The 13,835-nt window shown below is 44.4% G+C and overlaps 1 protein-coding gene across 8 annotated transcripts; it reads left to right on the top strand.

The window, feature by feature from the left end:
* Positions 1-329: 329 nt before the first annotated feature.
* Positions 330-13,116, top strand: LOC102942320 (zona pellucida sperm-binding protein 3-like). 8 transcript variants are annotated; one of them, XR_006292482.1, is made up of 6 exons: positions 330-403; positions 1,982-2,132; positions 6,211-6,329; positions 7,791-7,893; positions 8,603-8,721; positions 9,022-9,686. XR_006292482.1 is itself a non-coding variant. In XM_043552115.1 (5 exons), exons 1-5 carry the CDS (start codon positions 1,834-1,836, stop codon positions 12,322-12,324), a joined length of 507 nt encoding a protein of 168 aa, XP_043408050.1. In that variant the 5' UTR covers positions 1,483-1,833; the 3' UTR covers positions 12,325-13,116. The 8 variants fall into 8 exon arrangements, 4 of the variants coding, with proteins under 4 accessions (XP_043408051.1, XP_043408050.1, XP_043408049.1 ...); XR_006292481.1 differs by lacking the exon at positions 330-403 and adding an exon at positions 1,483-1,895; XR_006292484.1 differs by lacking the exons at positions 330-403; positions 1,982-2,132 and adding an exon at positions 1,469-1,895.
* The last annotated feature ends 719 nt before the right edge of the window (positions 13,117-13,835 follow it).

Here is a 13,835-nt window from a genome sequence, read left to right on the forward strand (position 1 = left end):
ATACACCCTTCTTATAAAACTTGGCTAGATTCTCAGCTAGTGTAAACCACTGTAGCTTTCCCAAAGCCAGTGAAGCTGTGCTGATTTACACTAGTGGAGAATACAGCTCCCTTTCTATAGAAGACAATAACTGTGGTGTGAATATACAGAAAAACAAAGAAGTAGTTCTAGACTCACACAATTTTATTGTAATAGAATTTAGCACCAGGGTAGATAATACATAAATTCCAACAAAAAGTATCATTTTGGAAGCATGCTTTGACTGATTTTCATTAGTAAGTTATAGATTCGCAACTTTGCTCTGATTGGGCAATAAAATCAGGAATAAATTATAAAGGTATGAAACTCAGCCAGCCTCAGTTGATATGTGGTCTGAATAATTATTATAAATGAAGCAGTCCTGGTAAGTAGTTAGTTTCTCTCTAAGACTTGATTCACTCATGTTGTACCAACTAAGTCCCTCTTTTTCACTTTCTTTTACATTTTACTTTTATTTATTTATTATTGCTTTGCAACATGAAGGAAAGTAAAGTACTATGTGTATTATCCAGTACTAGGATAGCTCATTATTCTTCTGTGTTCAATGACAATCAGGTTGAAGTTCCTGCAATGATTGTATTGAAAAGCTCCATGTTTTCTTATGCAGGTTAGGCCCCAGTCCTACATCAGGATTCATTAGCATAGACCAGGGGTATCCAATGGGTGGAATCTGGACCTTGACTATACCTTGACCAAGAAATTTGGACCTTGACAAAAATAATTGATTACCCCTGGCATAGACCCCTGCATTTTACAAAATTGTTTCAATACTAGCTAGAAGGTAATGTGAAGTATAAGGGCTCAGTCTCTGGCTCTATCTAGTTACACCTGCTTGTATGCTCTGAAACATTTACTCAAGTGATTAACATTACACACTTCAATAGTATACAAGGGTCTAAATGTTTGCAGTATTAGGGTCATGTGAGTATGCAGGAAAATGCATCTTCCAGCCTGTGAGGATTAAAAAAGTCATGCAGGGCAAAATGGGAGCAGCTGTCCATTATGTTTGCTAGAAAAAAGGATAGATTCAGTTAGAACCTTACCACTGCAATTAATGACATTTATTCTCCTAATTAACCACCAACCATTAAGATTTTAATTTACAACTGAATGTACACAGCATAAAATATTTGAAAAAGCCCCTCTGATATTAAGCAGCATCATTGACTAACTACAAATGATACTTCCCATCCAAATTAAAAACGTTTAGCAATGTGTTTCCAAGAACCCTTCAGGAATTTCCCCACACACAGATCAAGATAGGTGGGACAAGTCCTCATTACTCCCCCTACTCCAAATTCTGCTCTGGCCACTGGAAAGGGCTCTGCTTGCCTGCAGATTATTTACTACAGGCTGAGAGAAGGTCAATTAACTGACACAGCTGTGAATGGACATGGGGTATAAAGGGATTTGGAGCAACAGCCTTTGTGTATGGTGCAATTACTCAGATGAAATAGTCAGAATGGGTGAGAGTAGGAAGCAGATGTTTCTGCTTCTGATAATTAATACAGTACATTGCTCTGACTTCTGGAATTTGTCTAGGAGCATTTTAGCAGGGTTGGAGACTCTCAAACAGAGTTAATATTTACCTAAGACAGTCCTGTGTGCTATCACCTGCTCCATCCCTTCCCTGGGCTCTAGCTAGAGCTGTGTCCTTATGGCACCCTGTTACCTTACAATGCCAAGAGTCTCAGATGGTAATAACTGTACACCAGGACCTCTTTGGAACAGGCCAGCTGATCAAAGCTACTGATCTGAGCCTTGACCCAGCTGCTTGCCAGCACTCTGCTTTGAATGCTGCAGTCAACAGGGTTATCTTTCAGATGGGGCAGCATGAATGTGGCAGTGTGCTGCAGGTAAGGACTGGGTTTGCTCTCTCAAAATTAAACTGCAGGGTCAGTATCTAATAGCTTGTGTAATGCTGAAATCTCTAAATCAACAGAACCTGGAGGTATTATTGGTGTGCTGCCCTAGATTTGGCAGGGTTCTCAGCACAAGTGCAATCACAGGCCGAGCGGACCCATGCAAGCTGGAACAAGAAGCACAGTACAGACAGTCTGGTGGTCTGTGCCCTTTGTTTACTCCTCCTGAAGGTGAGAGAAGGTGCTGGGATTCGGCTTCTCCATCCCGCCAGCTGCAAGAAGACAACAGCACTGTAGGACGTCTAGTTGTTGTGCTACGGCGTTCTGAGTAGGGTGACTGTACATCCCATTTTGGCCGGGACAGTCCCTTTTTTAAGTCCTGTCCCGGACTGCCCGATTTCTTTTTTTCCCCAAAAAGTGGGCATTTGTCCTTTTTGCTCTTGCCAACCTGATCCATTGGCAAGTGCAAATGGGACAAATGCCCACTTTTGCCCCCCCGCCCAAATGGAGTGCAGAGGAACATGGGGAGGGGGTTGGGTCGAGTGGTAATGCCAGCCTGCACAGGGAGGGAGGCCAGGGCTCAGGTGAGCAGCGATGCCAATCTTGTGCAGGGAGGGGGAGACATGGCTTGGGTGAATGGCTCTGGCCAGCCCTGCGTGGGGAGGGGTAGGGTTCAGGCTAGCCCCACATGGTATCCTGTTTTCCCTTTGGGAAATATGGTCACCCTAGTTCTGAGAGTGCACTGCATTGTGATGTGACTTCAGTGTGTGACACTGGAGTGAGATAAACACTTTAATTGGTATTAGGGGTGGAATCCACAAAGGGACTTAGGGGTGTTGTGGCACCTTGAAAATCATGGGAACAACACTGCAATCCACAAAGCTGTGCTGGGTGTCTAGGCTCCCTGTACACTGCACGGGGAGGGATAGGTGCCTTACCAGGTGATCCAAAGAAGCCAGCATGCTATTTGGGGAGGCTCTTAAGATAATCAATGGGAGATGCCCAACGACTATTCCACTGTGGATAAATCATTCAATGGTGGTTGGGCCAGTGAGAGACTGGCCCAAACTCTGTAGTCTGGTAGTTATGATGTCCACCTGGGAAGTGGGAGACGCCAGGTCCACTCCCCCTGCTCCAATCCCTCTTTCCTTATTTATCCACATTGGAACAGCTTCTACAGGAGAGATGGGCACCGCACACCAGAATATCCCATAGCTCAGTGGGTAGAGCACTCTCCTGCAAGGCGGAAGACCCCTGGCCAAATACTTTCATGCCCTCAGGTGGAGTGGGGTGAACTGCATGTGGGATTCCCAGCTGAGTGCTTTAACCACCCCATACCGGCTAGACACCTAGAGGGAGGCTGCAGTGCACATGCTACAGGCAGAAATGTAGGTGCTGAGTTTTCAGGGTAAAGGTTCCCTCACAGTGGAGCCACAACTGGGACTTGGGTACCTAAACCAGAGCCTTAGGTGCCCAAGTACCTCTGTGGATCCCACCCTCAGGCTGCATCATATCTTCCTTGTGGTTCTCAAACTAATTAAAATACTCTGTTACTTCTATAACATTCCTAAAGACTACAACTTTGTACAAACCAGCTGCTTAGGGAAAGGAATAGGGGTCTCATTTAGCTAATTCCTTCTAACTGGTGCCTGTCCTCATTAAAGAAGATTAGGTGTGAATTCATAGAATCATAGAATCATAGAATATCAGGGTTGGAAGGGACCCCAGAAGGTCATCTAGTCCAACCCCCTGCTCAAAGCAGGACCAAGTCCCAGTTAAATCATCCCAGCCAGGGCTTTGTCAAGCCTGACCTTAAAAACCTCTAAGGAAGGAGATTCTACCACCTCCCTAGGTAACGCATTCCAGTGTTTCACCACCCTCTTAGTGAAAAAGTTTTTCCTAATATCCAATCTAAACCTCCCCCATTGCAACTTGAGACCATTACTCCTCGTTCTGTCATCTGCTACCATTGAGAACAGTCTAGAGCCATCCTCTTTGGAACCCCCTTTCAGGTAGTTGAAAGCAGCTATCAAATCCCCCCTCATTCTTCTCTTCTGCAGACTAAACAATCCCAGCTCCCTCAGCCTCTCCTCATAAGTCATGTGCTCTAGACCCCTAATCATTTTTGTTGCCCTTCGCTGGACTCTTTCCAATTTATCCACATCCTTCTTGTAGTGTGGGGCCCAAAACTGGACACAGTACTCCAGATGAGGCCTCACCAGTGTCGAATAGAGGGGAACGATCACGTCCCTCGATCTGCTCGCTATGCCCCTACTTATACATCCCAAAATGCCATTGGCCTTCTTGGCAACAAGGGCACACTGCTGACTCATATCCATCTTCTCGTCCACTGTCACCCCTAGGTCCTTTTCCGCAGAACTGCTGCCTAGCCATTCGGTCCCTAGTCTGTAGCGGTGCATTGGGTTCTTCCGTCCTAAGTGCAGGACCCTGCACTTATCCTTATTGAACCTCATCAGATTTCTTTTGGCCCAATCCTCCAATTTGTCTAGGTCCTTCTGTATCCTATCCCTCCCCTCCAGCGTATCTACCACTCCTCCCAGTTTAGTATCATCCGCAAATTTGCTGAGAGTGCAATCCACACCATCCTCCAGATCATTTATGAAGATATTGAACAAAACCGGCCCCAGGACCGACCCCTGGGGCACTCCACTTGACACCGGCTGCCAACTAGACATGGAGCCATTGATCACTACCCGTTGAGCCCGACAATCTAGCCAGCTTTCTACCCACCTTATAGTGCATTCATCCAGCCCATACTTCCTTAACTTGCTGACAAGAATGCTGTGGGAGACCGTGTCAAAAGCTTTGCTAAAGTCAAGAAACAATACATCCACTGCTTTCCCTTCATCCACAGAACCAGTAATCTCATCATAAAAGGCGATTAGATTAGTCAGGCATGACCTTCCCTTGGTGAATCCATGCTGACTGTTCCTGATCACTTTCCTCTCCTCTAAGTGCTTCAGGATTGATTCTTTGAGGACCTGCTCCATGATTTTTCCAGGGACTGAGGTGAGGCTGACTGGCCTGTAGTTCCCAGGATCCTCCTTCTTCCCTTTTTTAAAGATGGGCACTACATTAGCCTTTTTCCAGTCATCCGGGACTTCCCCCGTTCGCCACGAGTTTTCAAAGATAATGGCCAAGGGCTCTGCAATCACAGCCGCCAATTCCTTCAGCACTCTCGGATGCAATTCGTCCGGCCCCATGGACTTGTGCACATCCAGCTTTTCTAAATAGTCCCTAACCACCTCTATCTCTACAGAGGGCTGGCCATCTCTTCCCCATTTTGTGATGCCCAGCGCAGCAGTCTGGGAGCTGACCTTGTTAGTGAAAACAGAGGCAAAAAAAGCATTGAGTACATTAGCTTTTTCCACATCCTCTGTCACTAGGTTGCCTCCCTCATTCAGTAAGGGGCCCACACTTTCCTTGGCTTTCTTCTTGTTGCCAACATACCTGAAGAAACCCTTCTTGTTACTCTTGACATCTCTTGCTAGCTGCAGCTCCAGGTGCGATTTGGCCCTCCTGATATCTTTCCTACATGCCCGAGCAATATTTTTATACTCATTTTTATATTCATGTAAAGTTGCTGAGATGAAGTCCTCATCCACTTCACACGGCCAACCAAAATCCAGATCAGAGTTTACTAGGGACTTTCTCAAGTGTGTCATGCTTGAGAATGAAGAGGACTCCTACACCTGAGGTGGGGATCAACTAGCTAACAAATTCACTTACAATGAAATTGTGCCACCCCATACTGGCTTAGGTACATCTCTCAAAATAAGTCTTGGTGGTGGTTGAATGCATATTCTCCCACTTGCAATCCAGAGTATTAAAGTAACTCTTCTCAGAACTGAAAACTGGAGTAACTAGTAAATGGGACCTTTAAAACTGCCATTAGTGAAAAATCACCCAAAGGAGCATTTACTGAATTGGTGGGTGTCTGGGCACCTTTCCTTTTCTTTTGGGTAAAAAGACAATCTCTGAGGGTGACCAGATTCCAAACAGTTGTGGGTCTACAATTTGGGGGAAAGAACTAATCTGACTATCACTATTTCTAATACTTCCATAGAAAGCAGAATAAACTACTGAATGCAGTTTATAATCTCCTCAGGGAGCTGCAGATTTCCATGGCATATGGTGACAAATGTTTCTGCAGGAGTTAGCCTGCCATGGAGCTAACACTAATGGCCCAAACATAACCTGAGTGCTAGATGCCTTGCTTATTTGATAGTCTTTAAAGGAAGGATTAATTATACCAGATTCTCTCCCTTCAATATGTGAATCTTTCCAGATGACACCAGACTCCTTGGTTTACAGCACAAACCTTTATTACAACCCATCTGCTGAAAAGAACTCTATTATCTTAAGAACAAATCCAGCTGTGATTCCTATTGAGTGTTGTTATCCAAGGTGAGTCAGGTGTTTTAATCTCATCTTTCACATTCACTTGCCAGTCTGGGTTCTACTTTAGCAACTGGGGGTGGGGGGGTGCAAGAGGGGATCCAGATGTGGGCATTGCAACACTGAGTGTCTAACTTTTAGGTACCTAGAAAGTCAAAGGAACAACATTTCAATCAACAGCCTGAGTTAGGGAGCCTAGGTACCTATACAATGACTGGGGAGATAGAGGTACCTTAGACTCCAACCCACAAAAGCCAGCACAACAGGAGAGGAGCCACTTAAGGTAGCCAGTGGGATATGCCAATGAGAGGGCTGTTTGCTAAACCCTGCCCCCCCTCTCAGAGATAGCTACTTAAGGGCTTGCACTGGTGCAGCTGGGCTGCTGTAGCGTGTGGTGAAGATGCTACTGATGCTGACAGGAGATGCTCTCCTGTCAGCATAGATAGCTACCACCTCTTGGGGAGCTGCAGTATGTCAATGGGAAAAGCCCTCTTGTCAACATAGTTCTGTCTGCACAGGAGGCTAGGGCAGTATAACTGTCGCTTGGGGGTGTGGTGTTTCCACACCCCTTCGTGACATAGTTATACCGACGTAGGTTGGTAGCATAGACCAAGCCTCATAAGTCTGGGCTGCAGGAAGGTGCCTATCTCTGCTAGTGTTCCACAAACAAGAACCTGCTGCCTGGAGTCAGGCACCTTAAGTGTCTACAGTGTTCCTTGCAGGAACAAGTTCAACACCTGCCTTGCTTCACACACAACCTCCAGTGCTGGTGCTGCTCTGGGCCAGAGACAGAGAGTCTCTATAGTCCAGTAGCTAGGGGTCCCATCCCTCTGCTCCAATTACTCTTTCATTACTTAACCAGCTTCAACTGGAGAGATTGAGGGAGCCCCACATCAGACTATCCCATGACTCAGTGGTTAGAGTATTCACCTGGGATATGGGAGACCAGATTCAATTTCCCCCTCCCTGCCTGAGGTGGGGGATGATTTGAATAGAGACTCTCTCTTTTCTTCCGGTCAGGCAGAGAGGGGGAAACTGAACATGGGTTTCCCACATCCCAAGTGAGTGCTCTAACCATTGAGCTAATGGTTAAAGGTGGCATCACTGCCTGCTCCAATCGAATTTTGAATGGGACCTGATCCAGTAGGTGGCCTCTGGGCTCATCTACTGGATTTGCCCCTGCATGCAACTTAGGTGGCTGCATCCCTATCTTCCCCCTGTTTGTGAATTGCTCTGTAGCTTAAGCGGGAGATAGGTGTCCAGATGCCTGTAGGGAGGCAGAAATGTACATGCCCCAGAATTTCCTAGGGAATTTTCGCAGTAGTAAGTTAGGTCCTGAGTTTAGCATCTACAGGGTTAGGTGACAGCCAGGCAGGAGTCAATGGTACACATGGGGGACTTAGGTGCCTATTCTGGAGTCCAGGCACGCAAGTTGCTTTGTGGATCCCACTCAGCGTTTCTATCTTTCAGGAGAAACAATCTGAGCAGAAAGCAATCAAGCCAACATGGGTTCCCTTCAGGTCTATGCTATCTGCAGAAGAGAGGCTGGGTTTTTTCTTGCGTCTGATGAACGGTAGGTGGTATGAAAAATTTGGGGACTTCCTTGGCATTAGCCAAAATCATAGCAGCATGAGGCAGATGACATGCAAAAAAGACCCCTTACTAGGTCTCCTGAAGGCAAAGGAGTCTAGTATGTTGAGGTGTAGGCGTGTGTGCACACACACTTGGGTTACCAGTTCAAGTTACTTTCTATGCAGGGGAGTGGTGAAAGCTTCCCGAGGGAGTAGCTCAGTAGGGACCAGCACTTATCCTGTAGCATGCACTGCTTCTTGCACCTGCTGTATCTGGCTAGAAAGCATGGGCTTTCTTCTGGAAAGAGAAGATGCTGCATCTTGTAATGAGCGCTGTAGTAAATACCCCCACTCTCTTCCTCCAACACAATAATAGCGGGAAACACTCTCCCTTGATTCACCTTTGTTAATGCTAAGTGCACAGCTTGTCAGGCTTTTGCAGATGACTGGGCAGCTGAAAGGGCCTCCAGTGGATTCCACCGGGGGGCATGATTCACATTCAAGCCGATGTCAGTACTGGAAGTCATGTTGTGCTGAGGCGCTTTACAGACCGTTGTGTAGCTACGCTAATTCCACAGCGGGACTCCACGCTCCAATATGTGATCCACTTCAATGGGTAGGATCTCAGTGGGAGGGGCTTTCATGGCCTGACATATCTTTTAAAGAGCTAGTGAGTAGAGGATTGCTCTAACCAGGGTCTTTTCAACCTAGCTATCTAGTAGATGGGAGATCAGATGACATCCTCAGCTTTCCTATCCCCATGGCCTCAGCAAGATTCCCTGCAGTTCACAGTTGACATTTTCCGGTTTGCTGGAGATACTAGAAACTTGGTAAGAACTGTTTCCTTTACTCCAAACTAGAGGCCTAGGTCCCGCAACGTTATAGTGTTCCCTTGTCCCACTCTGACAGTTCTGATCCCTCTATTCACAGTTGCACCTAGATCTATATTACATGCCATATGGTCACTGCAGCTGACTAAGCTCCAGATTCTCTGAACAAGGCTCCTTCAACAAAGCAACCAACACATGAGTAGACTTTTTGGGGGTGGACGAGGAGGGGAGAGGGAAATGGAAGAGCTGTTGAAAAACCAAGGTTTCTCTCTGTTAACGTTGCCATCTCTCCCACTGCAGTTGGTCACCTGTGGAAGGCACCAGGAATATCTGTAGCTGCTGTGAGACGGGGACTGTGGGTCACTTGGAGGATAATCCAGAAGATGTATCCCTCTGCATAGACCCTGGAGGAGAGATGTGTCTTCTAGTCATGGTATGTATGTCGCACGCATCTAATCAACAGACAGGGAGCATGTTTATCTTCAGGCAGAGTCTGTAAAGCTTTGACTTGGTCTGACTAAGTGAATCATAAGGTCTCGCAAACATGTTCCATGGGTGAGTGGACTAACTCGTAACAAGCTCCCTAATACTGTACCTCTTTCAGTGAAGCAGCACCTACTTTCAGGGAAGCTGAGGCTGATAGTATAGTTGGACCTCTTTCTGTCCTTGATGCAGATCAACACTCCAGGAATTTTCCAGAAAACAAAACCAGAGTGACAAAGATGGGATTACAGGGTATGAATTTGACTGTGTGACATGGCTGCCAAACTCATGACTCAAGTCCTAACCCTGTGTTTTCTCTTAAAGTGTAGCAGAGAAGCCTCTGATGGTGCTGGGGTTGTCATTGCTTGTTGTAGCCATTGTTCTTGCCTTCCCTTTCCTGGGAATCTTTCATGTGCACAAGAAATACAGGAATTATTGGTCTCTTTCCTAGCCTGTACAATAAACAGGAAACTATATTTCAATCTCTGTGGTCAATCCAGATCTTCTAAAGGGGCAGAAGTATCCCTGTGTGATCTAATGGGCACTATGATTCAGTAGCTATCTCTTGGTTGAAGACTGTGGGTAAGAAACACCTAGACTGAAAGGAGGGATGGAAACTATCACCTTAATGATTAATTGGCGCTAGCCTGGATCTCAAAACCCAGCTCTTGCCTTCTTTAGGTAGAAAAATTCAAACAGTGTCTAGTGAATAAGTCCTTTCTCCAGAATAGCTTAGCCCTACAAAGCTGTTCTCCTGGACAGTATTTCCTTTCATATAAGAGTCCCTAATACCCAAGAGTAGGTCTGAATGGTGGCTGCGTACATAGGAATAGAGCTGGTTGCAACACTTACAATTCAATATGTCAAAATGGGCTGGTTTGTCTAAAAGTTGGTGGGGGGAGCGTGAGAGTCTGAGCCTGGTAATTAGCACACTGGCCTAGGATGTGAGAGACCCAAGTTCAAGTCCCTGCTCTTCCAGACTCAGGGTGATCTGGTGTCTATTGGATGCCAGCAGAAAGCCAAGCACTCAGTTGATGTGTCTAACAGAAATCAGAGGATGGCCCTCTCCAAGGATTCCTGAGATCAGAGTATATAAAACCAAGGCCACCCTGTGGAACCCTAGAGTTGACTGAACCCAATAAGCTGCTGCAGAATCCAAAGTGCACCAGTCTTAGAACAGCTGTGCAGAAAGGATTCTTCCCCCATCCCAGAGTTAAAAGGATAAATGCTGAGATCTCAGTTGAAAGATTGTATTTCCCCTTCTATTCTTTAATATAAGTAACTGTAGGTTATCTTGCTAAGTCTATGCTCTCTACTAACCATATTCTAGATTTTAACTCCTTATTAAGTCCAAGCAAATTGGCCTAAGCGATTTGAACCATAACTTTAAGGAAATGCTTTGGATATTCTAAAAACTTGTCCCTTTTTGACCAATCCATTCAAACAGCAGGGACCGAACCCTCAAAAGTGCCTTTAAAAACCACACTTTGGCTTCCTTTGCTTTTACTTTTGCCAGTACATCCTTCCTCCCCAGAAAAATTCTGCAAGGGTGATAAATGTGTTAGGTATTTCATTTATTTATGATCATCAATTCTTTAACAAGAAATCTTGGTGATTGGCATTGTTCTGTGGGGTAACTGCTGAGCCTCAAACTTAGTTATGGACAAGTGCTCATACTGGTTTGTTCTAGCACCTAGAATCTTGGTTGCATTAATTTTTAATTTTCCATTTAAAAACCCAACCAATGGCATTTGCTATTTCTTTTTTTCCCCCTCTCCTTTTCTCTAGCCCCTCTTCAAGGGCAGAATGGAAAAGGGAAGGGGAAACTAATTTTTTTGTGGAATAAATGAAGAAAAAACCCACTTTTTTAAAACCTGGAGAACAAAAAATATTCAAAATTTTGTGAAAAATCTTTTCAATGTTTTGAGCAGCTTTAATAAAAACCCTACTAATCTAAGGTTTCAGAGTAGCAGCCATGTTAGTCTGTATTTGCAAAAAGAAAAGGCGTACTAGTGGCACCTTAGAGACTAACAGATTTATTTGAGCATAAGCTTTCATGAGCTACAGCTCACTTCATCTAAGGATGTCTACACTTTAATCAGAGGTGTGACTGCAGCTCATGCAGGCAAACCTTCATAGCTGTGAAGGCATGGTAGCACAGATCCCGGCACAGGCAATCCATGTGAGTATATACCCAGAGTCCAGGATGGACTTATACAACCCATGTTGGAGCTCATGCCACAAGATAGATTAAAGCTAGCATGGGTAAGCCTACCTAAACTGCAATCATATCACCAATTGCAGTGTAGACATAATATAAGTGAGCCTGATCTAAATAGCCTTTTAAAGCTCAAAATATCCCACAGATGTATCATTATCATAGCAAGATATTCTTCTATAATGTGCTACGTTAAGCTCTACAAAAAACAGATTCACTAGTGTGAATGTCCATTGAGGTGTGGCTGTAAAGGCACTGAAAAGAACAGCATGAACACGCGGCTGCTAAAATAAAGATCAATGTTGCTACACAGAGCACTCTGCATTGTGGTCTGTGCTTATGAAAAGCTCAGAGCTAGACTAGAAGCATATTGCAGGGGAGAGCTGGGGAGTGCCTGTCCATGTTATGCCTGGGTGAAGCTTCTCATTTTCGTGAACAGTAAGGGTGGAGCTTTCAAAAGTGTCTGTGATTTAGGAGCACAAGTCCTATTGAAAGTGCTTTTGAAAATCCTACCCTCAATCCATCCAAAAGCTTTTAAAGAAAACCTAACAGAGCCTTGATTTTTTTTCTCCCATCTTTTCATCATAGTGTTTGAGCTAGAGGACTTTTAAAATTAGGTACATAAAACCCATTTCTCATAGATCACTGTAGTAAACGATGTTGAAGGCAGTTGCAGGAAATGTACTTAGTCTCTCAAAGTATTTGTCTTTCTCAAGACTTTCCTTTTTTTTTCTTCTGGGGGCAAAAAAAAAACCCAGATAAAATGAAGCTGACTTATTTTTATAAATACAGGGAGTTGTATATAATGCGGTGGAAAACCTAAAAGCTATCAGCTGTATTTATCTATCATCTCATTGCAGTTCTTCAAGACTTCGCTGAAGTACAGAAAATTATTGCCCTAAGGCAAAACTAGATCTGTGCAGCAATGACAAATGATTTAGGGACCCATGACTCTCCTGAATCAAGTTTTCTCAAAGATTAAAAAGACAAACAAAAAACCAAACACTTAGCAAAGACGATGCTGCTCCACAAGGAAAAACACTTCTCTCCCAGACTGGTAGAACGCACTCTTGGTGAGGGCAAATGATCCTTCTGAACAACTGTCTTTTCTGCAGCTATGAAGATCCTTATAATGTTGCCCTTATAATAAAAAGGATTCATTATTATTTCCAACGAAAGTGCTGAGCACTAATTAATTATGTTGAGATGAAAGTATTTGCTGTATTTAGAAAAAAATCTTCTGTGCAATGTTTAAAAGATCATCTGAAAAAGGAAGCAAATCAGTTTGTATAATCAGTTTTGGACATTGTTTTGTAGCTAAAATCATATTAATTAAAGCACAAATCACAGAAATTAGAAAAAGGGTTCTTGGCTTACAAAGGATAGAGTATTTTAGAGCTTTGAGCAAATTTATTTTGCACAGTTTAATTTATGCATTGATTTTTCTTCCAAATGTTATGAATACTTCCCTTATGTCTGCTTTTGCCTTCCTTTGTCTCTGTCTGTGTCTCTTCATAGACCATTCCTGGGGCCAACTGATAACAGTAATGACTTTATAAAGGCCAGTAGCCCTGGCTACATTTCTTGCATTTTTCATTATCATCATCATCATTATTCAGGCCCTGAAGTTACTTAAAAAAAAATCCTAATCCCATCTCCTGCAAACAGTCTTCCCAGCACCCAATGTAAAACTAATGGAGCACAAAATAGCACTTTTTAAACACCATTCCAATGTTAAGTTTTGGCTGAACGACATGAGGCTGAGACAATGGATTAAAACAGCAAGCATCCAAAAAGTTTAATTGTTAAGGTCTAGGGAAAGTGTACAAGATTTCACATTTTAATTTAGTAGCACAGATTTTCATTATTGACATTAATGGAACTTCAGCAATTTAAACTGTTTGAGGATCTGGCCAAGGAACACCAAGAAGCCTTTATTATGAAGGGGAAACATTGGGCTTGATACTCTTTTTGGAAAACACATATGCATATACTTAACTTTAAGCATGTGCTTAAAACTCAGCGAAGTCAAAAGGGACTTGCATTGGAATGTTTTCCTGAATTGGAGCCTAAATCAGGAGTAACTTTGAGTCCAACAGTTACACCACTGTAAAACCAGTGTAAGTGAGAGAAGAAGCAAGTCCAGTATTCATAAGACAGAGTCTTTCACAGAGGTCACGGATTTCATAACTTTCCGAGACTTCTGCAGGGGCTGGTGTGGCTGACCCCAGGGTCTCCCAAGCAGTTGAGGTGGCCTTGGGGTCAAGTGCACTGGCTGCTGCTCAGGAGGCCCTAGGCAGCTGGCCCCAGGTGCTGCCCCAGAGCAGCGGTCTGGGAGCAGCAACAGTGCCCTGGGCCACTGCCCCTCACCCGGAGCAGCAACAGCAGTGGTGGTAGGGTGGAAACCCAGTCT

The sequence above is a fragment of the Chelonia mydas genome, chromosome 7, assembly GCF_015237465.2.
Source record: "Chelonia mydas isolate rCheMyd1 chromosome 7, rCheMyd1.pri.v2, whole genome shotgun sequence".
Taxonomy (NCBI): Eukaryota; Metazoa; Chordata; order Testudines; family Cheloniidae; genus Chelonia; species Chelonia mydas.